The sequence below is a fragment of the Carettochelys insculpta genome, chromosome 3 (assembly GCF_033958435.1).
Source record: "Carettochelys insculpta isolate YL-2023 chromosome 3, ASM3395843v1, whole genome shotgun sequence".
NCBI lineage: Eukaryota > Metazoa > Chordata > Testudines > Carettochelyidae > Carettochelys > Carettochelys insculpta.
This window is the reverse complement of record NC_134139.1, coordinates 18,134,138-18,160,623: the sequence shown is the minus strand read 5'-3', so window position 1 is coordinate 18,160,623 and position 26,486 is coordinate 18,134,138. Positions and strand designations below refer to the sequence as shown.

At 45.4% G+C, this 26,486-nt stretch overlaps 1 protein-coding gene across 1 annotated transcript in view; it reads right to left on the bottom strand.

The window, feature by feature from the left end:
* CEP68 (centrosomal protein 68) overlaps window positions 1–26,486 on the bottom strand; it is a 48,806-nt gene that overhangs the window by 12,098 nt on the left and 10,222 nt on the right. The window contains exons 3-8 of the mRNA XM_074988393.1: window positions 15,375–15,404; window positions 15,058–15,175; window positions 9,894–11,426; window positions 7,060–7,182; window positions 4,704–4,800; window positions 2,244–2,413 (exon numbers count right to left, since the gene is read on the bottom strand). Of these exons, the coding sequence (XP_074844494.1) occupies window positions 2,244–2,413; window positions 4,704–4,800; window positions 7,060–7,182; window positions 9,894–11,426; window positions 15,058–15,175; window positions 15,375–15,404 (2,071 nt within the window). The remainder of the gene's footprint in view (window positions 1–2,243; window positions 2,414–4,703; window positions 4,801–7,059; window positions 7,183–9,893; window positions 11,427–15,057; window positions 15,176–15,374; window positions 15,405–26,486) is intronic.

Here is a 26,486-nt window from a genome sequence, read left to right as displayed (position 1 = left end):
AAGAGCTAACCATGATTTGCCTAAGATCACATAGTGACTCGTCATCAGAGCTGAGAACAGAACCAAGGTTTCCTGAATCCTAGACCAGCAGCCTATGAACTAACCATGCTACCTCCCCTGAAACCAGAACATCTTGCAGAGGGGAAAACGTAATGCTTCCCAGGACAAGGTCAACATCTTTCCCGTGCTGCTGAGAGTTAACCTCCATGAACCCGTGATTGGGTTAATTCTATAAAGATAACACCTGTTGGACTCTGTGTTGGAAGAGGCAAAGAACTTTCTAACTACCAGGCACAAGACTGGGAGAAGATACCCTCTGGAACAGGTCACAAAATATGGTACCTGAATACTGAAGCTTTGTGTATCACCTCGTGCATTTTTAATGTTTGTAAGGTAAAAATTTCATTAATTTAAATTTTAGTGCTCCACCCACAAACATTACTTGTAGTCCTTGTTTAAATACCGAAGTCCTACAGAACAAAGATAACTCATAAGTCTTAGAGAAAAAAAAATACATACCTGAGTCTAAATCCCTGTAAACAAAATTCAAATCCAACGCGGATCTTTTTGCAGTGCTGCCCACTGCACAAGCTCTCATAAGCTGCTTGCTTGTGGTGAAGCTTTACTTTGCTATCCCAATAGGAAACAGTAGTTTGAAAGTCCTGGAGAACCCAATATATTTTCCCCTTCACTGCTGAGGGACTATCACTGCTGTTCTATAGCTCAGCACAGTCCAAGACCCATGGCAAAGTCAGGCTTCAAGCCTGTAGAAGTTGGGTAATTTTCAAGGACAAAGCTCGAAGGCCCCACTGCAGCGTCCATACAAGGTGAGCAGCTTTCTTAGGGGCCGTGCTCCAAAAGTCTAGCACTGTCATTCCTGAGCCTTCCTACCCCAAGCTCCAAGGGGAGTGCAGAAGATGGGAAGGAGGAGCTAATGCTCCTACAAATCACATTAATTTCCGCTGCCTCTCCTAGATTTTTGGGCAGGTTTAGAAAGGAGCATGCTGTACGTGGTAGGTGCTTTCCCTCGCCACCCCAAACTAAACACTTGTAGCCCCCTGTGTGATCCCCACTCATGAAGGCCCCTTGTAAAAACATCAACTCCTGCTCAGAGCAGCAATCTGTTCTGTCCTACATCATTCCTCTGGCTATGAGCATTACTAACTGGTGATTCAGACAAAAGCAAAAGAAACCTTGTAGCAGACAATAATGGAGCAACCTGTCCCCAGGTTCCTAGCTCCAATCTGTGAGTTTCTGTATTATGCATTAAAATTTTAGGTATCTGATCTAACGTCACTGTGGATGTTCTCATTACCCATACAAATGCCTAATGATTTTCTGAAGCCTATAATTGGCCTCTATGATATTCTTATGGTGGTGAGTTCTGCAGGTTGGCTAGACCTCATGTGGAATGCTCTTTGCTTCGATCTGTTTGAAGCCTGCCACTTTACAAGTTAAGACAATTAAATGTTCTCTTGCTCTTATGAAGAAGCATACATGGCAGCACCTGAGCAACTTTCTCTAAGGCAATCCATATTTTCCATCTCTCTGCCATGTCCACTTTTACTGGTCCTTTCTCCAAACTAAACAATCCTAAATCTTCTCTCTTTCTTTTCACATAGAAAGATTTCCATGCTCATGATCAATACTGTCATTTGTTTCTATGTTATTCCTATGTCTACTGCGAATATGTTTGAGAAAGGATGACCAAAATTCCACACAGTATTTCTGGTTTAGAGTCAGTCGCTAATTTACAGACTATCATGACCATTTTTTCCTCTTACATGTTACACATATACTTCCCTGGTTTGAGCTTTTGACTGTCTTTACACATTGAACTGAGGTTTCACTGAACTGATGCCCAAATCTTCTTCATAAGTAGTTATAATATTAGCTTAGCACATAGCAAAGAGAGAAATGACATTTCTCCTTCCGGCATGCATGGCCTGCTTTAATCAGACACATACAGTGCTTTTCTTGTGCTGATACTTGCCGGTACTGAGTATCAGCACCTCTACAGCTCAGCCATGAGACTGGCTGGGGAGAGGGAGGCAGGGAGCTGGCTGAATACGAGCTCTTTTTAAAAAAAAACCGAAAAACAAAACAAAAACAAGAAAATACCAAACCACTGGACAAGTGAGTCTGATTTCCAGAATGGGTGACTTCATATGTTTATCCTGAGAATCACATGTCTCAAGAACCAATGCAAGGGATATTCTCTTTCACTTTAGTTCTTTGCTTACCCACTTAGCTTCTTTTGCCTGGGCAACCGTTTGTTGTCGGTCACTGTCCTTTATCAGGCGGTCACCTCCAATGGCATCTGTGGCTGCCAAAACCGATTCATACAAACGTTCTGCGTGGCCTTCAAGTTCTTCTGATTGTTTTGCAATCAATCCAAGGGCATCCTTTAAAACTAACAAGACCACAAGAGGTTTTTGTTACCATGGGACTTGTACTTCAGTGAAGCCGCCACAAAGAAGACGGGGCATTCCATCTACGTTGTATCAGACAGATTTCCACAACAAATAAAGGAATGTACGCCTAGAAGTGCTGCCTCTAGTGCAGCAGTGTTCAGCCTTTGCAATGCCGCAATGCAATGTTATCACAGAAAAGAGTTTTGGGTCTCCCCAAATCAAGACCCCTCTGATCTAGAGAGTCCAGCACTGGGATCAGCGACCTTCCAAGGCAGAGTTCCAAAATTTGACCTTTTGACCTCTACGTATGAGCCGAGTGCTGGTGATACTTTTTAAAGTCACTAATAGTCCTGCTTACAACAGGTTCATTAATAAATAAATTAAGATGCAGAGATGGTGGTTGGTAGCATTAGCTGGCCTTTTGTTAATCCACAGGCATGGCTTCGAGCAAGCTCCCAGCTGCGTGGTAGAGGGGCAGGGCTGAGCTCCCAGCTCATGTGCCAATGAAAGTCAGCTCATATGCCACTCTTGGCCCCCTTGCTGCGGGGTTGGGGGCCCCAATCTAGCATGTACATGCTGTGACTGTGCGTGTAGTAGGATCATTTTAAAATTTAAATTGGTTTGCACAGAGTACCAGCTAGATTTCGTTCCCCAGGCAGTGCTGCATTTTTCAAAAAGCTATTCACATATATGTCTGTGGGCACAGCTGTTAGCTCCCTACTCCGTTCCCTTCCTGAACATATTACAATTTTAAACGTGAAAAGTTTTACCAAAGTGAACCAGATCCAAACCCAAAGCTCCCGAAAGCTTACCTGCCCCGACTTCTATTCCACAGGAAAATACATGACACAGCTGCCACCGTATCCTCCCTAGAGCAACCAAATAGCTAGCCAGTTTCATCTTTTAATCCTAGTACAGGACCATGCCCGCCCCCAAAGCCTAGATCTAGAGCCAAGACAGCTCCACCACAAGCTGACTTTACAAACCAACTAGTCTCCGTCTCTGTATGATTAATCAACATGCTATCAAAAATCCCCATGGTTCTGATCAGTTCCAACAGCACAATGAGCATGACCTTAGACATGTCTCCTTGCCAGGGATATCCATCTGACCCAGGGGTACTCCCTTGCCACCACAGGCACTAGGCTATCCTCATGTGCAGGCCCTGGAGGTGCACACCAGCTATTTGGAGTGGCCCACAGGTTCTATTCAAACAGGCCCTTCCTCAGCACAGACTCTAGTGCTTCTGCTCTAAGGTTCTCCAGGGGCTAAAATCTGAGGAGTGCAAGAGAGGCTTAAAGTCACCTCTGTCTTCTCCTGCTCTTGTTAAATGGTCCCTTCCCAGCAGAGGATTTACACCCCAATCCATGGGGCGTTTGCTCTGCCTGGGTTATCCAATCCTTAATACAAACCCGTGCATTGACATGGAAACAATGGCTGAACCAAAACTGTTGCCTTTCCTGCTGATGTTACTCTGCATTGGGGAAAACCAAAAAACCTCTCCATGCCCGGTACAGCCCGGCTGCACTCACTGCCAGTGCTACTCAGGCAGTGGAAGGAATGGCAGCAGTCTAAAGAAGATAAAAAAGAACAGCCAACGCTGTGACCTTATCATTCCAGAAGAAATCAAGCTCTGCCACCAGACAACTTTGGGACAGGAAGGGGCTGTGCCAAGCACTAACATCTCCAGCTGCTGGAGAGCAAGTTGGCAAGCAGCGTGTTCACGAAAGAACTATCCAGAGGAACACAAGAGAAGCATGAATATGTGGGAGAAGTTTCTTTGACAAATGCCTCCTTTCTGAGGCAGAGCAGAGGTGGCAAGAGCTGATTACAACATTAGCTCAAAAACTGTCAGCTCTAAAGTAACCTGCAAGAGTGATGGCTTAAGCAGAGACAAATAACCCAAGTAGTCTTCTGTTAACTGGAGAGTGAACTGTGGTTGAGGTACCAAATTCAGCTCTCTGACTTGCCATGGATTTCACCAGGACTTTCACCTTCACCTTAGACCTGCACCTTCAAGGGCAGACTTTATTCCCACACTAGAAGTAAAAAGCCCCTCTTGCTACCCTGCCCCTAGAGTTCACTGATAAACAGCCCTATTACAAGTTATCACTCCTGCACAAGTTTACCAGCCACTTGTATTTAAAGCTCCCGCTAAAAGCTGCTGAACCTCTCCCCAGCACAAAGCGTAGCGCAGGACGTGAATCCAGAGTCTGCCTGCAGTGGAGGCTGAGTTGCCTCATGCCAAGCGATGTTCTCTACATCCTGCCCAAAAGAAAGTCCCCTTACCTGGTGAATTCAACGCCATACATTTCAGGAGGGTTTCGCCCCTTTGTAACACGCTCTCTGTCAGTGTCTGGTGATCAGCTACATCTTTCTTGAATTGCTGTGAAGAAAAACAGGTTTTGTTTTTACAAGGGTTTTGAGGACTGTGTGTTAGGCTAGAAACATACTCCTGGCTGCTTGCATCATGCTGTTTGGAGGGTGACCTATGATCCAAAAAGACTTCAACATTCCTGATCTCCTGGCCTGTGAGAGGCAGCCATGTTAGAGATGTGACATCCGTAGTGTTTTCAGTAGAGATGGGCCCAATTGTGTCTTCTGGATGAGAAAATTCTTTTTGGTTTGGGAATGTGTGGATTCTGTGATTTGACTCAGGATCAGAGAGAGAAGCCTAAGACCAAAAGCTCTGACTGGGGTCTACTCATCCCAGCAAATCAGCTCATAAAATTTCTCTTGTAACTGGTACATGCGATCTTACAGACCAGCCCTGTGCCTTACTCTTGCTGAGATAGGGCACCTTACACATTCCAAGTACTTTGGGCAACACCCCATAACCTTCACAGTCACCCCTGGGAGGGAGGTGTGTGGGTACGATCCTCCACGTTTTACACAGGGAGGAACAGCTCAAGTGGTGTGCCCAAGAGCCATGCAGAATTTGTCTCAAGTTATGCCACTGTCCTCAGAGCTATGTTTTAAATCTGGGAGCACACGGCCTCAGAATTCTGGAAAACCCTCTAGGGAGGGGAAAGTGAACAAGTCCCTTCACAGAAAACCACTTCTATGCTTTGTACTGTATGCTGACTAGTAACAGTCCATTCGTGCTACTGCCAAGATTTCCGATCATGAGCCAGCACGAGTGGACTATTAGGCGTGGCCATGTGTTCACTGCCTTATAGAGACACACAGAAAAAGTTTTACTACCTTGTAATTTGTATAATATTTTGAACACCGGTGGCCCACACAGGTAGGGAAGGCGACACCTGGAGACAGACAGCCACTAATGTATTTGGAGGGTGGGCCAGGCCAAGCAGAAGACGAAACCCAACTTGGGGAGAACATGGGCAGAAAGCACAAAGGAAGGAAGATGAGCCGACTAGGTGGCTGCTGGGTAAGAACACTGCAATCCCCTTCTGGTTGCTGGAGGGTGAGGGAAAGCCTTGAGAAGCAGCCATACAATAAGCCCCAGGTGGGGCTGTGAGAAGGGAGGCAGAAGTCCAGGGAGGCTGCGAGCCGTCTGAGGCAGCTCTGGTTCCCTGACCTGCCACAGGGAAAGGTGGTGTGGAAACACTGGCACACAAGGGAGGAGGACTACAGAATGTGGAACCAGGCCGCCAGGGAGAAAGCTCTGAAAGGGGTGAGCAGCCTGCAGACAAACACAGAGAATTATGTTTATCTGAGTTGCATTTACTGGGTGCTTTGCTGGCCCTGACGTAGCCAGGAGGGAACTAAATGTGACCTGGCCAGAAGACCATGTTATGAGCGGCAAACCTCCACGGGGCTGGAGTGGCTCAGCTGCCATCATGAGGCACTAGAGGAGAAGACCCTGGTACACCAGACAGAGCCATGAGGGGGCACCCCAGTGACAAATCTCATCTGCTGTTCAACGTATTTGGAATGGGTAAAATCCACCCCGTCCAAGGCCTATGCACAACTTAATACCCTCAACAGAATGGTAGCACAGATACTGCCCCACAATGGCCAAGGCCCACCCCCTTTGTGGCATAAGATACAGCTGGTAACTGGAGAACTATCCTTTGCATCCAGGAGAAGAAACAGAGGATACTAAGAAGATATAGCTACGGAAAAGAGAGATTCCGTCCCTGACCCACATGCAGACAGACTAAATAAAGAGTTGGAGCTACATGAACCTCTCACACACGCCAAGATAACCCCCATCACTGTTTCAAATCACACTACTGACATGTATGGTGAGATTTTCAGAAAGGCTCACAGTACTAGCCTAATTCTTCTCCCACTGAAATCAACAGAAACAGCTATGTATCTATCTTAGGACTTACAAGGCCTCCATTATTGTACCTGAACATCTCACAATCTTTAATCTATTTATCATCAGAACAGCCCTGTGAGGTAGGGCAGTGCTGTTATCCTTACTTTGTTGATGAGGAGCTGAAGCACACAATGGCTAAGTGACTTGCCCAAGGTCACCTAGTAAGTTTGTGGCAGAGCAAGAGCAGGACACAGACCTCCTAGGCTAACACAGAACTACTGGCCCAAGGTCAACAATGAATCTTTCTGAAGAAAAAAAAAATTGCACCCCTGAAGTATTAAAAGGTTTATGCGATAATTCTACTAGAACACATGCCTGAGTGAAAGAGAAAAAGATCCTCAAATATATAGTTACCAGATAACGATGTAGGGAGGTCCTCACACTTTCAACGTCCGGTGCAGGCGGAATCCAATTGTCTGTAACTTCTGCTACTTTGTACAGCCAATGAATTAGCTCTTCTAGCTGACAGCAAAACATCTACTTGGATGAATCACAATAAAAGGCATCACTTTTCTATTTTTCCATAGCAAAGATATAACAACATTAACAGTTGGCCAAAAGATGCTTCGCGGGATGTTTTATTCCATGCTGGCTTGGAATCAGTACTCTTAAAAGACTCTTCTCTGAGTGCTAGTCTTTTCCTCCTCTTCTCTGCCTCACAAACAAACCCTACAACGCTATTAATGTATTTGGGTTTAATGCACTTGAAATGAAAAGGAGCGTCTAACAGCCCAGTGAACGGAATAAAATTAAAATGCAATAGTGGCTGCATTTTAGGGCACGGATGAGGAGAGATGGCAGGGACAGACTGAAAATTATCAGCATACTCCAAAATTAACACAATTAATAAGTCATTAGTGTTACTGACTTTCAAACAGCGGCTACAAAAAAAACCTTTTAGGCAATGGAAAGCTGGACAGGCACAAGGGTTTGCTTGTTCATGTCTCAGGGCAGGGGAGGGGCCCCACTTTATGAAGCGTGAGAGTTACCAAATGCGTCTGCCACAAATCTTCCTACAAGCCTGCAAGTGGTTTCCCTCCACCAACCCCCACAACAAAAGCTATAATGAGGCCTTATTTTGGCAGAGAAAATTGTAGCACTTTAGCCGTACCACCCTTGTTAAAGCAGTACCACCCTCCCCTCCCCACCAAATGGCTGGAGACAGATTGGTATAAATGTGCTTTATGCTGCTATAGCGAGCTCTGTACAGAAGAGGAATAAGGTATCCTGGTAAAAGACACCTTTGTACCAATATCTGCATCCATGCTTTGGTTTGTACTGGTATAAGTATCAGTACAAAAAGCTCCACTCCCCTGATTGAAACAGTTCTGCTTGTACAACTTCCATGTTTATCCCAGGCCTAATAAGAATTTATACAAAGTACAACCAAACAAAGAGAGAAAAGTGCCTCTTCGAAATGCTGAGGCTGGGACCTCTTGGCCCAGTTCTGATCTCATGTACAGCTGTGGAGTTAGTCATCTGCCTATTCAGAGCAATGACTCCACATCAGTTCCTGTAACTGGTTTTAGCAATTAGCAGCATGGTTGCTTATTTGGAACACTGACAAACATATGACCAAATAAAGAGTGTAGCACTGGCGACATAATTACTATTTGGGACGGTCTAGACCAGTGTTTCCCTATTTTATTTGGCTACAGAACCCTTTTAAACTTAAGAATTTTGCAGAACCCCATTCCCAGGCTTTACCCCAGTCAGCCCCAAACCCACCCCCACATCCCCAGGATTAACCTGTCTCACCTCCAAAGCGGCCCCCAGGACTAACCCATCCGTGGCACTGGCTGGGGAGCCTACATGGAGAGACCACGTGCGCCCAGCGGAAGGAAGGCCTTCCACTGATGGGGGTGAGCTGAGCCATGCCCACCGGAGGGGTGTGGCCAGTCAGGCAACAGGGTGAGCGAGGTGCTCTCTGCGTCTCCCTGCCCTGCCGCTGTTGAAATAAAGGGAGTAAATTCAGTTGGTTTAAGGGCCGGATCCCTCCTGCTGGCCATTAAACCAATTAAATTTATTTCTACTGTTAAAGCGGCGGCAGAGTAAGAAGCCGTAGAAGAATTTCCTCGCAGAACCCTTATTTTCACTTCGCGGAAGGAAGACCATTTGGGACACACTGGTCTAGACCCAAATGAAAACAAAGGAGAAAAAAATCCAATGCAAAAAAATCAACCCCCCGCCACCTCCCAAATACTGAAATATCATCAAAAATGCAGAAAAATATACCTCGCTCTGTTAACAGCTAGTTCAAATACATAAACATGGAGGTTTCTTTCCCCCTCCTACTGCCAAATTTTAAAGCTGGATAACATTTTGATTAGTTCTATAACTTATGCCCAAAATTCCCATTTATACATGTTAAGAAAAAGACAAACTTTCCTGACCAAAGTCTACCTGGTTTCTTTACGCACCTGAAGAGCCAACTCACTGAGAGAGTCACTAACTGTCCAGTAGGCTGGGGCTGAGCTTGAAGCCACACTGTAGTTTGAAATTCATCAGCGTTTCTGCCCCAGGCTCACTCTGGCTGGGTCTGCCCCAGACTCTTTACCTTGAGATTTCCCATCAGAGTAGCTGCACTTCAGCTGCAGCAAAAGCAAGAGTGCTCGCGCAGACAAGTCAACAGAATCACAACAGGTTTTCACCACTGATGTCATCTAACCCTTCTCTGGGCAGGCCTAGAAAACCTGTGTTAGAAATGCCCGTATCTTGTTTATAATAGAGCTCCCATTGGTGGAACTGTACCAAGGAAATTTTATAGGTGAAAATCCAATACTGACAATTTTTGAACTATGTTCCAACCTGAAATTCAATGTGAAACTCAGCAGACACGAAAAGCCAGCATTTCATGAAGCTGTAGGAAAAGACGCCTCTTTAGTCCTGGCTAATTCTGCAACTGTTGCGTTTAAAGCCATAGTAAAATTGCAGAATTCCCCTAGGACTACCTGTTCCATGCTGGAATCTGTGCTTTAGTCTGGGAGCCACAGGCAGCAAGAACTGTGAAGAGTTCTTAAACCTCAAGCTGGCAGAGAAATCCCCCTGCAATCACAATCAGTCTGCTCCAGTGAAACCTAATGTACAACTTAATAGCAGCTCCAGGACAGTTAAACATCAAGCAAAAGGAACTGGGAAGAAAACAAAGCCACAAAAACACGTTCACTTAACTTCTGGTTTCAACCCACCTTAATACACTGCGCAAGTGACTCTTTCTGATGGTCCTTTTTTGTTAGATGCTGCCCTTCACTCTCCAGTGCCTGTAGGTATCTCCCATCCAGAATGTCCCTGATGGAGGGTATTCCCAGTCTGCTTACAGATTCCCTGTGGTCCTGGCTACTCAGTTCACCATTTTCTGTATAGGGCTTTTGAGAGTTTTGTGCATGACACAGAACAAAATCCTCACGGCCCCGAATTCTATATTTGCTCTCTGCGCTGCCTTGATCTTCAACAGATTGTGAAGAAAGCTGCTTTTTGCTACTGCTGTAGCCTGGAAGATCTTGCTGCATGCAGTCATGCCCAGGTTGCTCTTTTGTCAGCGAAAGATCAGACAAATATTGAGCCAAACCTTCTAACTCCTTGATTCTAGGAGGCAGAGAAAGAAATTCTTCATCATTCTCCCATGCTTTTTTGAGCGGCAGTATGTGTGTAGTGGGTACAAAATAACCAGCACTCTTTTTCCTTCCCTGACACTTTGAAAAGGGTTCCTTTCCGCTACTACCCCAGCCTCTCCCATATATGTGAGTCTGATCACATGAACTTAGCCCAGCACACTCAGAAGTAGGCAAACTCTTTGCAAACCCTCTCACAGGATCTGCTTTGGTGGCTGGGGCACCACATTCTGCAAAGGACACTTTAGTGATAGGTGAAGGTCCATAGCAAGGGACTGCTCCAAAATCCCCTGGCTTCTTGGGTAAGGGAGTTGACAGTCTCTCAGTAGAGATCCCACGCTCCTTACTCGGGCTTACATTGCTCCCTGAAGCATGTTGGTCTTGACCAGGCGCATTGATGCTCTTCAGAGTGCTCTCAGGGGAAACAGAAAAGCTGTCCAGATCAACACCAGAGTCATGGAAGAAGGGATCTGGCATCACAGCCTTGGGATTTCTTGCAAGCTTGTATTTGGGCCTCAGTGGGTAAGTGTAATCCAGCAAGTCCTCATACTCTTTATTGGGGTTCCAGTGTGGAGACTGACGGTCTGGAGACGGGGGGAGAGAATCGGGTATTGCGCATGCCCAGTAATCGGCCTGAAAGGACGACTTCTTTTTTTCTTGTTCCACGGCTATACAGACATCAAAGAGAGGATTTAAGGGCCGGCGTGTGCTAAGCATGGGATCGACTGGAGTCGAGCGACTGTGCCGAGAGGGGGAGATTTCGGAGGAAGGAAAAACCCTATGAGCTGGCAAGCATCTTGATTTTCTCTCCTGCTGTCCAAAGTCTTCCTCTTCGGAACGTGGTGTGGAAAGGGTAGATCTGCAAAACTTTGGGTTGGCTGTATCCAGACTGGGGAGCATTCCATTAGGCCAAGACTTCAAAGTGGCTGAAGAAAAGGAAAGCGATGCCTGACTCTCCCGGTCAGCATTTAGGTCCAGAAGGGACTCGGAACTGGAGCTGTAAACTTTAGTTTCCATCTCTGAGCTCTGAAGTGTTGGCTGATGTTCAGGGGCATTTGGAAGCGGCCCCTTACAGCTCGGACATTCCACCATTGTCTTCTGCTCGAAACGCTGGAGGGGAAGGGTGAAAACGCACAAAATTAAACAATTGTAAGTTGGTGTATTACAGGCCTGTGTATAGCCTGTTTAGGACTTTGAAAATGTCATAAATGCATTTGACCAATGGGGAGAATCCCTGCAAACAGACATGAGAAGATAATTTGTAACCCGTAAGGAATTCTTTGACCCTTACAAACAGCAGACATGCAGATAAAAGCCCCATGGTACTGTCAGCAGGGCAGGGGTATGGAGATACAGGCCCTAATCCAGGCCTGGCCTGAGCTGGTGCTCATGTGTTGACTCCATTGCCTTCAATGGAGTTGCACCCATCAGCTGTAGGTCTGAAATGGACTGGCAACATCGCAGTATTTGCAGCGAGGCAGACTAGGTACTTGAGGCTGTAGCACACCTCTGTCAGCATGGGACGTCACTGCACAGCATGCGTTGTGGGGAAAAGGGATGTGAGATTCCGTCAGGCTACCTTTATTCAGTGTGTAAATACAACAACGTACATCCATCCAGCACGCTGAGCCTCTATGCCAAGAGCTAACCACAACAAAGCAAAGGCCCACACAGAAGGGTGGTCAGCCCTCATCCTCCTTACCACAGAGGAGCAAGGATGGGCTACGCAGCATGCCCACAATGCTAACAGGCCTGAGGTTTCATTTTAACAAACCGGGGATCAAAAGGAGTCCACAACCTACCAGCAGCTACCTCGGATTTCTATTCAGGGAGCTCTCTGCCAACCTGAATGGCAGCTGTGTATCACAGGGGGAGACAATCTCAGAGGCAACCAGGTCTCACAGGGTTTGTAGCTTTCACAGGTCAAAGCAAACACCTTGAATTCCACCCAGCAGCTTGTTGGAAGCCAGCTGGCACAGATCAAGTGCTGCTCTAAGGTGCTCCCAATGGCAGCACACTAGGTTGCATCTGCTTGTGAGGGAGTATATGCCCTGCAGAGCTAAGGAAAGAGTTAACTGGACACTGCAATCAGTGAGAGGTTGGGGCTGCACCTGGACGCTGGAGCAGGTTTTACTGATGACAAAGCTCAGCTGGGGAAAGTGCAGTGGAGAGCATAAAGGCAGGAAGCCCTTGCTAAGAATGCCCCTTCAGGGAGAGATGGAAGGATTCTGTGGCCCCTTCTGGTGGCTAGAGAGTAGTGGAAAAGACCTCAAAGAGGCAAATGTACAGTACACTTAGGAAGGCATTATGGGAGGGGACCTGAAGGAAGCAAAGAGTCCAGGAAAGCACATAAGAAGTCTGAGGGAGCAAGTCTTAAGCTGCTAGCCGCTGGGTCCCTGAACTCGAACCCGAGGAGAGAGATGACCTGGTTCCCTGACCAGCCACCAGAAAAGGTGATGTGGACACACCCTGACATGCAGGGTAGAAGGACAACTGCATCTGGATCTAGGTCTCCAGGGGAGGCATCAATCTGTCCCAGAGTGAGCGGACAGTCTGATAAGGGATGAAGAATCTGTGGAGACATGGGCCTGCATAGAGGCAATGAATCACCTTCATCTGAGCTTAATTTACTGGACTCTGCCCTTCTGCAGAGTCAAGGGACTACAGGTGATGCGGCTGCAGGCAGTGCTCTCATGAATTTTGTCAATCCTTGGATGGAATAAATTTTATGCCCACTGAGGCATGTGTAGATGTGCACCACCAATAGAAAGCCATGACAGAGGCTGTGGGCACTCTTAATCAGCTGCACAGCACCTGAACCTCTTCTGGGCAGCTACCCAAATGCTCAGCTTACAAGGAATGCTGGAGGCAGGACCGATTACTGAGAAGTAACAGCTACACTCTGCACAGCCTCAAAGAGACAAGTCAGTGGTGAGTCCACTCAAACACTGATCTAACAAGGCATTTAGCTGCACACTGCTGGCCAGGCTACTCGCAATGGTCTGGGGCTTACCAAGCAAAGGAGGATTTACCAAAAAATGAGTTAATCTGAAATGGTTTAATAATATCTTTCCAATAACCAGGCTGAAGGGGGGCAGGTGCCTGCACGGAAGCTCTTACCAACAGGTTTCCGTCCCAGGTAAACACTTTCAAATGCAGGGCTCCAAAGTCAGGAGCTTTACACAGGCCAGGCCTAAATAACTGCTACAGGGTCTTGGCTCATGAGAAAAACCAGACCACTTAGTTAAAAGCTTAAACAAGGATGTAGGGGCCTAATTTTAAGCACTTGTTGAAAATCTTAGTCAGTGTTTTTTCCCCTTGACATAAAAATGCATTTCTGATGGACCTCACAGCACGTTAGTGCGGGTGTTTGTGATCATGTCACAGTGGACTAGGAACTAGGAGACCTTCACTCTAATGCCATCAACTGTGTGACCCTGAACACGTCATTTCACTTATGGGTGTTGATTTCCCTTTGTCTAGTCAAAATATAAACTAAGCCAGAGAGTCTCCTTCATGTTTTGTGCAAAAGGCCTACCGTAATAGAGCTCAGCCTCACGGTGGGGTCTTTGCTGATACAGGTGGAACCTCTCTAATCTGGCACTCTCTGGTCCAGCAATATCCATAATCGAGTATGACTTCTAGTTAGCCGGACAGCCACTTATCAGGGGTCTGACCAAGTTTCCCATAGTCCCGTAAGGTTTGTGTATAGCCACCAGTCCTGCTTTTCAGTGTTCTGTGCTGTGATTTGGCTGTAATTTACCCCAAAATGTCTTCTAAGAGCCCCGTAAGCAGTGGAAGTGTTGGTAATGTGCTAGAGACAACATTGACCTGCTGTGGTCCAGCAAATTCTCTCGTTCGGCACCAGTCAGGTCCTGAAGGTGCCAAATAAGGGGGTCAACCTGTATTGTACAGTAGGGTCACAACAGTCATGAGGGTTTGGTGCTGAGAATCCTCAGGAATGTTTAATTTTCACAAATACTGAATACCTGTTGGGGCTCAAAAGGAAACTCCCTGGACTCACTGCAGGTCCCCACACCGGAGATCCCTGGCTCCCAGAGCTGCTCCCTGCACCATCCAGCATCATTCTCTCCCGAGGCACAGGAGGCTGGGGGAGCGGAATTTGGCTGGCTCCCGGGCTCTAGTGCATGGATGGCTCTGAGCAGCAGCAGGGGGAGGCAGAACCTGGTGGCAGGGCCATGGGATTGGCCAGGTGATGCCCCTGGCTGGAGGTGAGGCCACGTGCCCCGCTTTACACAGGCCAGGCCAGGGCCGGTGGCTGCCACTGCTGGGAGTAAAATGGCCACCACTGTGGTGTGGAGCCAGTTGGCGCCGCCAGAGCTGCCGTGGCTGCTGGAGTGGGACACCCACCTGGTCCCCTTTGCACCCAACTTCCAGTGCAGGTACCACAGTCCCACCCCCACCCTGCTCCACTCCCCCTGCAGCCCTAGGGGGTGTGGGGTCGCTGGCCCAGTGTGTATGTGGTGGGGGGAGGGGAGATCCTCTGCTTGCACCCCCCGCCATGGCAAGTGACCCCACTGCATGCGGCCAGCCAGCTGGGAGAAGAGCTGTTCAGAAGCTTGCTCCACCCGCCCACCTACCTGCCTGCCAAGCCCAGCATGGGAAGTGAAACTGACTCCCCCAGCCCCTCACAAATAAATGAATTCATGATTGTTAAATTCACGAATGTTACAAACTTCCTGTAAGAAATAAAATATTATAGTAAGTAAAATCCTCTCACCTGCTGCCCCCTAGGGTGGAAAAGAGTTCTGCTAAAGCACTGGGGTAAATAAAGCCATTCGTGGTAGCAAGCGGTTAATGGCTGTCTTTCCACATATGTTGCTTTTGCTCTGGAAAACCTGTAAGAATGTGTTAAAGATACTTTACAATGGCTGGTGTTTTTCTGGCAGACACTCATTACTCTGTGGCCTGTTCCATCCTTTGCCACATCCTCAGTTCCTTTCACGGACGATACTACTTCCTCTGCTTCTAACAGCTGATGCACACTGCTAACTAAGTCCGGGCAGGCACTCTCTAGCTCTGTATAGTTCCACCTACCATACGACTTGGATTTCACGTTCCGTGAGGCTTCAGAACCTATTTGTCCACCTCCAAGGCCATTTAGGCAGCAGTCCTCCCCTTCAAAGGCCATGTGCTCACAGTCTTGAGCTCTCTGAAAGACAAAACAAAGTGACTCTCTTCCCCCATTTCCATGGAACTGAAATAAGGACTTGGATTTGCTTCACTGTTAGTCAAAATAAGAACATGCTTTTGCCTGTTCTGGACAAAAATCATACGCTCACATCATCTATGTGCATCAGTAAGTTTGCTTTCATTCTGTGCCAGCTCTTTTCCGGCTTGATGAGTTATGCTAAAAACCACAATTTTGTTCTTTGGAGAGTCAGTCTTACTCTGTTTTCTACCCTCCTGTGACAGCAGCATATGGTTGCTAACTAAGGCTCATGATCCAGAGATGACTTTTGTACGGGAGTAACACTGTTGAGCCCAAATGAACAGTAATTACAGCCCCCTGGGATGTGGAGGTTGTTCGTAACTTGGGAATATGCCATAACTCAGTACAAGATGTAATGGGCTTGGTGAGGGAAGAGGCAGGGTGGTGGTGCTGCAGCTGCCAGTGTGGAAGAGGGGAAAGGTCGAGCCTGATGACCTTCAGGGCACCTGGGTTCCCAACAGAGGGAGCAGGGTGGCTCTGTTCCCAGTCTCTGCCTGGAGAGGGTGCCAGGGCTCGGGGCTCCCCATGGTGCCTCTCAGTTCCACCAAGGGAGAGGCATGCCAGGGCCCAGGACTTTAGCCCCAAGGCTCTCAACACAGCTAAAGCCTTGAGCCCTAGCTCCCACTGCTGGGCTGAACTATGTAGCCCCAGCACTCCCCCAGTTCTATAGCTCTGAGCCTCATTGCTCTCCCAGGGTAGAAACCCTGAGGTTCCCTACTGCCTGGAGCACACATCTCCCCACCCCACATACATCCAGCAGCTGCAGCTCCATCCCCTCTCCAATGAAGCCCTGAGCCCCAGGGCTCAAGCTCAGAGGCAGGACAAATTATTTCCCCAGTAGGGTGGTGAACCACTAGAATGGGTTACCTGTAGATGTGGTAGCATCTCCCTGGCTATTGGGCCATACTTTTGCACCAATTCACCACGATTTGGCATTTTTGCCATAACACCCTGCAAGTCTGAGTTTCTCTTCCATTCTGATTCTGCATCTGATTTAGCAGCAAACTAGGACAGGCGATGCCAGGGCTCAGCATCTGCTACCTTAAACACATGTGTAAAGTGCATCCAAAATAATCGGGTGACTGTCTTAGAGCTCTCCTATTAGTTAATCCAAGAGAGGAAAAGAGAGGGTGCTGGCTGCATCAGCCAATGACTTTAAATGATTTTTCACACTCTTAGGCCACCTCAGCCAGAGAACAGGATCAACCAGGAATCAAAAGCTGAAGCGTCATGTTAAAAATCTGTACCAGCAAGGAAATAATTTATTAGGTGATGAGCCCTCATGGGACAGACCCACTTCTTCAGATCACAGCCATACCAAAACTGACTGAATATTTAAGGCACAGAGAACCAAAAATACTAATCAAGGTTGAAAAATCTGAAAAATTATGATCAAGATGAGAAAATCAGAGAGCAGAGGGGCAGGAGGGGGGTGGGGAAGTCAAGAATTAGATATAGCAAAGCATGTAAAAGAGCCCTTATAATGGGCCAGATAATTGCCATCCCCGTTCAAACCATGTGTTAATGTGTCGAATTTGAATATAAAAGAGTTCAACAGCCTCTCTTTCCAAAGAGCTGTTAAAGTTCCTTTTCCTCTGATTTGCTCTCCTTGATCATAATTTTTCTGATATGTCAACCTTGATTACTATTTTTGGTTCTCTGTGCCTTAACTATTGAGTCTGTTCTGGTATGGCCATGGTCTGAAGAAGTGGGTCTGTCCCACGAAAGCTCACTACTTAATAAATTATTTCGTTAGTCTCTGAAGTGCTACTGGACTGCTTTTTTGTTTTGCTAGTGTATAGATTAGCACGGCTATTTCTCTGTTAGTATATAACAGCAAGGGTTGTAACTTCCCAGGTTCTCGCATTTGAGCCCTCTGCGCTGGCCAAGGGTTTGGTTGAAGCACTACTCTACCACGCTGGGAGCAGCAACTCCCCTCTTCCCCCACCATTTTCCCTAATCCTCCATTCCCCTGGGACTGTTGCCACCACCATGGTCCTATTTCCATCACGTGACCCACAAAGGGGGTGAGAGGATGAGTGTGGTTTCTTTTTTTGGCTGCTTCTGTCTATAAAGGAGCCTTGGAAGTCTTTTCCCTTCTTGTTGTTTGCTTTAGGAATGCTAAATCTGCTCTCCTCCTGAGAACTCACTGGAGGCCTTCACTGTTAACGGATGGCTGGGACGCTGAATCTTTAACAAGAGCGCCTCTTTCCAGGGTTTTTCTCAGCAGCTCTCAGCCTGGTTTACTGTAGGACAATCTTTCTAAATGTCCCACATTTCCCAGCTCCTTTACTGGTAGCATCAGCTGGGATCTCGTGTCAGAGGAGAGCTACAGATATTTTGAGCTATTTAGACCTCGGCAGAGACATCAGGTGACCTCGACTCCTCTGCACCAGTGGTGGGTCACCTGTGGCCAACAGCCCCTCGTCTGCTCCCCTCCCCACCCCACATGCCACACGCACTGGAGCCCTGCATTTGCCTGCACCTTCCCCCGCCAGCACTTCTGGAGTACCTCAAATCTGTGATTTGCACTCCATCCTGGCTCTTCCCCCTGCCTCCCAGAGCTGGAACACCACGAATCAGCTGATCAACTCTGGGGGAAGCGTGTGTGGAGCGTGAATCAGCAGATCTGTGGCACTCCGAAAGTTCTGCGGGGCAGAGAGGAGCACAGGTAAGTGCAGGGCCCTATTGTGTAGGAGGCACTATGGCGAGAGGATCAGAGAACAGGTCTAGGGGCTGCATGTGGCTCACTGAAGTGGAGCAGGGTGAGTGGCCCACTTACTAATCGTGGTTGCCCATTGCTGCTTGTGCTCACAGCGATTGCTACCGTTCCCCACAGGGCTGGTGGAGTAAGTGATGTGTAGCTGATTGCTGACCCTATGGAGGGTCCGGCACAGGTTATGGGAAGGTGTGTGCTGGAGGATGCTATAGGTGCGTGTAGCCCCTTTCATGCAGCCTGTAGCAGAGGTACATGCACAGTCTGGGAAACATGATCTGGCCCAAAATATTTAGCACTTAACACAGAACTTCACACTTACAAAGGACTGTACACATTCAGGCCAACACAGAACTGGAATCAAAACATGCTGCCTTGCCTGTCTGCACATGGGACAGAAGCACAAAGCCACCCCCGAAAAGACTAACCCCAATGTGGGTGGCAGAGGTGGGTCCTGGGTTGCTCCTACCCCATCTGGAGGAACCAGGGAGTGGATGTAACTGTGGCTCCACTCCCACCCCGCAACGTGACAATCATCACAGCTTGACTAGTACAGAAACAACGCTCAGTGGCAGAATGGCACAGACCACTCCTGGCTGGAAGTAAACTGCAACTGAGGCCTAGTCTATGCTTAAAACAATAAGTCACCCTAGGGGTGTGGGTATTTCCATACTCTTGAGTGACTTAGTTGAGCTAACCCAACCCCCAGCATAGACACCACCAGCTTGATGTAGGAATCCCAGCTACCACCTTTCAGAAGTTGTTTAATTACAGGGAGGGCAAAAAAAAAAAAATCCTTAGTTGTTTCAACAACAGCAAGTCCTGTAGCACTTCACAGACTAAAAGATATATTGGAGCATAAGTTTTTGTGGGCAAAGACCCACTTTGTCAGTGACTCTTTGCCCATGTAAGCTTATGCTCTAATATATCTGTCAGTCTATAAGGTGCCACAGGACTTCTTGTTTTTGCAGATGCAGACTAACACAGCTACCCCTCTGATATTTGTTGCTTCAGGCAGTGTCTATGCGGTGCATCTGCAGTACTGTACCTGTGTCATTGTAGCACCTATAGTGTAGACAGACACACAATCACAGTGTTTCCTTTACTTTCTCCCACCCAAGGATGGAATAAAATTCATGTGAGCTGAGGCATGTGCACCACCAGGAGAAACACATCCTGGCTGCTGCAGACGCTCTGATTAGCTAGGCAACATCCGAGTCTCTCCTGGGTGACCGCCTAAGCACTGAGCTTACAGGCAACACTGATCACAATTCACTCCAGGATTTCCACCTGGGGCATTGCCACTGCATGTTGCCTGTTATTCAGGACCTGAGGAAACTCCATGATCAAGCCCTAAGATAAGAGTATAAGTTCCCACAATCCCTGAGCTAGATTTCATTCGCTCTGTGGTGAGCGGAAGGTGTTGTTCCTTGACATCACTGAGATTCAGGGCAGAATCTGCCCTGCACTAGCTAAGTTGTGTGTTACACAGCCCATGCCCTTACCATTAAATTCAATCATACTTAGAATAAAAACTGGAAAAATATTACTACTTGACAGTATAATTCCCAACTCCAGCTATTTTTATACTTTCCCATTCTAGGGTTCTGACACAAAAGCAGTCACATGATCTGGGCGGTTTCTGAAAACTAGAGAAAACTTGACTTTATGATAGCCAACAAAATAGAGATCACTGTTAGCAAGAAGTTTAAAGCTCTACAGAAACAAACTTCTGCTCTCTCAGAGAACACATTCAATAACACAGAATTTTTTTTACCTACACACTTTGAATCATAGTTAGTAGCGATACTCCCCAACCCTACAAATACTAATCCAGTAAGGACCAGCATGGTAAACTAACACAAGCCCTTCCTATAGTAGTTTCTTTTAATAGAGTATGTTAAAGAGCACACCTGATGAACTATTTTAGCATAAGATCCAATGTACTGTGAAACTTACTAATCCAATTAAAAAATATCACATTATCTACCTTATCCACAAGCATGTTACCAAATAGATCCTCAGGCATCCATGACAACAATTCTCCATAATCCCCCAGGTAGAGTCTCATAACAAAGGCTTGCAGATGACACTGGTAATTAAAGTTAACAAGTGGAAGCCTTTAAACAGCTACTCATTAATTACATTAGCTGGATCTGAGTTGATCCAGGAAGATCACCATTGTGGGGGAATAAACACTAGCAGAATTTTTCAGTCAAAAACTGAAGGATATTTTAAAAATACGCTTGGAAATCATTATTTTAATATGCATGAGATCAGTCAATCAACAATGTTGGATTCAGTTTATTGCACTTGACTTCTCAGAGAAGCATGTCAGAATTAGAAGAGGTGAAATAATAGTTGCCAAATTTAAATCTGAATTGGCCTCACCAAGCATTCACAAATGAGTGCTGTTATTGGCTAACTTTTTAGACAGCCAAAATGGCTACAGACTCTTATAATGGCGTTTTTGGAGGGTTTCTGAAGTATCCAGTGTTGGTGTTCAAGCTTCCAAACTGATGCCAATATTGTGAACAGAGTACAACTTACTCTAACTAATACAGATACTCATCTGAATCTCTCAGACCAGTCTCAAAACTTCAGGAGTACCTGAACACTTCAGGTAGGTCAAACTGATCTGCTAACCTAGCATTAATTAAGTATGAGTGGAATGGCTTTTCCACTAGTCAGTCAGCTTGAGCTGAAACTGTGATGCATGAAAAGAGGTGGAAACAAATAAAGAGCAAGTTCAAAAGATGGGACAACATTTGCGGGATCTTAATACTTCTTAATGAAAAACTCTCTATCTGGTTCTGCCTGCAGCAACCAATATCATAACCTGTCCCTACTGGGCCAATCAAGCATGACAGAATCAATATTCTGCTAAGAACAGCAAGAAGTCCTGTGGCACTTTACAGACTAACAGATATTTTGGAGCATAAGCTGTCGTGGGCAAAGATCCGCTTCATCAGATGATCTTTGCCCATGAAAGGTTATGCTCTAAAATATCTGTTAGTCTATAAGGTGCCACAGGACTTCTTGCTATTTTTGAAGATACAGACTAACTCGGCTACCTCTCTGATATTCTGCCAAGGAACACAGATAAGAGAGATTCCTTGCAGCATTTCATAATTTGCCAAGCATCCTTAAGGAAGCAAACTGCTCACCCTTGTTATGGAGCAAAGTGGAATAATAGCAAACTTTTTACATCAGGCTTCACTTTTCATCCCTGCAATTAGCACCCCCAACCTGTCTAATGTAATCTAAACTGATGGAAAGTTCAGTTATGTTCATATGGGAAAAAAACCTTTAGGCCTGTGTAAGAAAATAAGTCTGTAGAATCTAAAAACTTGATTAATTGGTCTCTAAATGTGAATACACAGACGTAAACAGGAACACATTTCAACATTTTAATGAGATGGATGAGCCTGAAACCCAACAGCCATTTGTGCTGAGCCCCCTTATTAAATTTCATGCCCTGCAAAAAGGCCCATCCAGTACTTTACACACTCCTGCTCTACAACTTCCTTTTACCTACATAAGCAGTTCCAGGGCTGAGTATTCTCCTGCTGACATTCTGTGGGCCAGGAAAAACTTATTTCCCCATCCTGCAATGAGAGTTTGAAATTTGTTCCTCTCTTGAAATGGGATGTATGGTCAATTTTTTTTTCCTTAAAACTGACAAGTCCTAATATCTGATAAATCAAAACAGTGTGTTTTAATGTTTAACTTTTTAAAGTTTTCTAGTATAAACTAACAAATTTCAAACTCTCCTCCCAAAACTGGGAGATTTGTTGGAACTGACCCTTTCTCCAAAAACAATTTTTCATTGGAATATTCATTATCAGTTATAGTTCACATCTCCTTTAGTGAACAACAAAAAGTCTTGTCGCACCTTATAGACTAACAGATATTTTGGAGCATAAGCTTTCGTGGGCAAAGACCCGCTTCATCAGATGCATGAGTGGGGCGGGGGGGGGGCGGGTTTTCAGTGGACTAGTGGACATCCCAGTTTTAGTTACTTGTCTCCTAACACACTGCACCCCCTGCTCAGCATCTGTATCCTTTTCTTCTTTAAAAGGGCTCAGACTCTAGGTCTGTCCCTGTTCTAATGCTAAGCGTGTAGTAAAGGACGACGGTGCACAAAACACATACAATGCAAGCTTGCATAAAAATCCTGACACCTCTGCTCCCTGAATACAAGACATTCTAAGATCCTGGCTATACTCCAGTGGCAGTGATGCTCCACCTTTTCAAAGTTCCCTTGTTAGTGAACACGTGCAAGAGAGATCTGACTGTTCAAGGGCAAAGAGATTCTACATTCCATATGTTTTCCTCACACCACTCCATTTTCATGCTTTTGCTTACGGTCAGACCTGATTGATATATATTTTTTCCCCTTTAATTCATAACCTTAACTCTGACCAAAATAAATACTATTCTTGCATCAGTGAAACATACAATGACTTTGAAAAAGAAACATACAGGTTACCCATATGATGCAGCGTGAAGAGCCTGCACCACTGGCACGCTTTTGCCCAGAGGGTAATTGTTCTACTCATATCTGGCTCCAGATGGCTGATTCCTACATGAAAGGAGATCCTGAAGTGGCGTACAGAGCCAACAGGAAACCTCTCATGTTACTCTTCTTCCCAGCTGCTGGCTATCAAAAGAAAAGAGGTGAAGCCGCAGGGAAAATGGCTGTGATATCCATATTCCACACTAATTTATGATGGGTGCCATTGCAAGTTAGAGCAGGCCTGGGGCTGGTTTTGCTCTACGCCAAGCTTCAGAGCTTACAGGTCAACTGTACGTTATGCAGCCTCCTGCCAACGTATTTTAACTCCCTCAGCACTTACAATGCAAGCTGCAATGATGAGCCCCAGGATATAATGAAAATATGAAATTGGCATCTATTAGAGAACTCCGTTCCCTCATTGTTTTCACACAGTGGTACCTACAGGCCCCTCCCTGAATTATTAGTTACACAAAGACGTATACAGGTCAGATTCAGATGTGGTATAAACAATGCAACTCTGCTAGCTGCACCTGCTAAAATCTGTCCAGACCCCTTAATATTTAATCATGCTTTTCTGAATTCCTTCTGATTTGTCAACATTTTCTGAGGCTAAGGTGTTGAATGTACATTATACCAGGAGGGAGTTAATCCCTCTGCTTCATAAGATAATTCCTCTGTATAGGCCATCCCATGTCAAAACTAGAAATAAAAGGGGTTTGTTAGCAATGAGCATCAAAAGTAAGACATACATTTAGCTGCAGTCTAGTCAAGAAGGAGCTTGATACTCCAGTGTTAGAAATTTAAGCCAGCTCCTCCCTTGTCTGAATACAGATCTGAAACAGACACTTTATCCTTTTGTTCAACTGCACAGACAAGCTACTCTCTATTCCAAAATGAGCCACACACTTAATCTTCTGGAAGCCATAGTTTAGGACATAGAATAACTGTACACAACTATTTCACTGCTGGACAGTTCTTGCATTTCTTTAAACACGGGCTTTGAACACCTTCCTTTAAAACGTATTCATCACTAACTTCAACATAAGCTTTCTTGAAGGGGCAAGGGATAGTAGGGGCTGGCAACTGGGCAAATCCCCATCCCTTCCCTGCTTCTCCAGAACTCAGCTGGAGTGATCCAAGTCCCATCCAGATGAAGAAACACCAATTTTTTTAAAATGTTATTTAAACCTGAATTCTTCTTAAAAATACACCTACTTGTTAAACTTTGAAGTTCTTTAAAGGCCCAAATTTATTGTAATTTTGTAACAAATTAAATTGTGGTGTATCAGTGACTCGTCTACTCCGGCATCGCTGAACAGCATTGCATCAACACGGGAGGCAACAGATACTGGTTCTTCATAGTCACAGTAGACGCTGTAAATGAAGTCCTCAATTGAAACTATAAGGGGCGCGATCCATAGTCTATGCAGACTGAAGGATGCCTACTACTACTACTACTACTACCACCCCGTATTTTAACTGGCTAAAATATGCTGCTTTTTAATTATATACTGTATTGTAGGGGAACCTGTCTAACTTCTGAGGTTGACTCATAAACATGTCACAATCTCAAGTATTGAACTGGGTAAATATCTTTCTTACCATCCTTACAATGGAGTGAATGCTGGTGTTTGCACTTCTCTGAATATTAAGTACTTCCTAGTTTTTGCTGTTTAGAGAAGATTTAGTCTTAATTAATGTACATAGTTTCAGTTTAGCCTGCAGGCAGAGTGAAACTAAGATAGTAGTCTTTGAATCACTTCATTCAAAGTTGAGAAAATGACTTGAAGGTGGGAGGAAAAAAAAAAAAAAAGCAGCTTTTCCCTGTTGAGCTCAAAAACAAGAATAAGCCCTGTGGCACCTTCCAGACTAACTTTCATGAAGCGGGTCTTTGCCACAAAAGCTTACACTCCAAAATATCTGTTATCCTATACGGTGCCACAGGACTTCTTGTTGTTTTTGAAGATACAGACTAACGCGGCTGCCTCTCTGATACCTGTTGAGCTCAGTTTCTGAAAACTTCAAAAATCTGGCTCCAGGACTTTCCAAGGTATCTAAGCACTTAAAGAGCCAGGTAAGTAAACAAAGAGACTTTCAGAAGTCTGCATACTATTGAAAACCTGGCCCATCGTGATCAGAAACAGTTTCTGTTCACCAACTACATTCCATGCTTCCATTGGTTAATAAATCAGTTGTAAATCAAAACTTATTTGATATTTGTTTCTTTGTTTTCCAACACATTCAATGGTCAGTTTACATAACAAATTTCAAATGCTCTTCTGACACATTCCTCACGTTCATCCAATGCAGCTTGACAGAAATAAAATAAAATCTAGTAAGTAGAAAATGGTGAGTGATGCATACTGCAACATAAAAAATGGGGAAAAAAATGAGTTAAATATCTGTTTAGCTGTATAATTGCTTAAATAAGTGTATATAGTGTATTCTCCTAGTAACAAGTATAGTCTTAATATTTTGCTAATCAGCATGTTTTAATGTTTTTACCACCCGGAGACATTTTTTTTTGTTGGGCAACAACTAAAGTACAAATGAAAATCAAGATTAAAATCAGTTATCTAAATCAAGTTTTCCTGCTTGCTGATTTAACTCATGATTAAAATCAAAATTTAAGGCACTTTGTTTTAAAGCTCCCATTAAGCTTGTACGTATATGATTTTTGTTCTCCAAGATTTCTTCCTGTTACATTCACTATGGCAGGAACACTTGTGTCAACCTGCACTTCAGCCACTGTTGTCTAGACCTACTAGCACTGGACGCTCCATAAAAAGCCAAGGAGCTAGTATTCTTCATGTTGGTCCCGGAGAGAGAGCTGAAGTGTATGTAGATAGCAAATGTGGTCTATTTTAGGAAAATGCTAACAGAAACAGGCTGTGTCTACATGGACATTCCTCTTTTGAAAGAGGCATGCAAATGAAAGAAATCAAAAATGCATGAGACATTTACATATCTGGCACCTCATTTGCATATTCTTTCAACAGAAGAAAAGCAGGTGGCTCTTTGAAAGTAATGCCCATCTTCAGAAGAACTCTTCTTCTTAAAAGAAAATAATAATGATAATAAGGGTTCTTTTGAAAATGGGCATGACCTTCTAAAGACACTCATTTACACTGCTTTTCCTCTTTCAAAAGAATATGCAAATGGGTGTCATATGTAAATGTATGACTCGTTTGCATTTTGGATTCCCTTGATTTGCATGCCTTTCAAAAGAGGAATGCTAGTGCAGACATAGCCAAAATGGAAATTTCCCCACCACTTCAGAGCAGGGTCAGGTCTATTAGAAGTGCAGGCAGTGTTCCCTGCAAACTGAACATGGGGCAGCAGCCACCCAGGAGAGATTCAGGTGCCAAGCAGCTGACTAGAGTGCCCACAGCCGGCAGCATGTTTCTACAATGGTGCATATCCACACCTGCCTTAGTGCACATAAAATTTATTCTACCTATGGATAGAAAAAACTAAGGGCACTCTGCAGCTGTAGGATCGCAACATCTCTCAGAAAGGGACCCCTAAAACTAGGGTCACCATAGTTGAACCTTAAAAAAAAAAAAGGACACCCCGATATGGACACACACACACACACACAGCTCTAGAAGGTATGTGTGTATCCGTATCAGCGTCTGCCAGCAACACACACACAAACACTTGAATACAAGGTGAGAGGGTAGACAGTGACCCAGCTCCCTT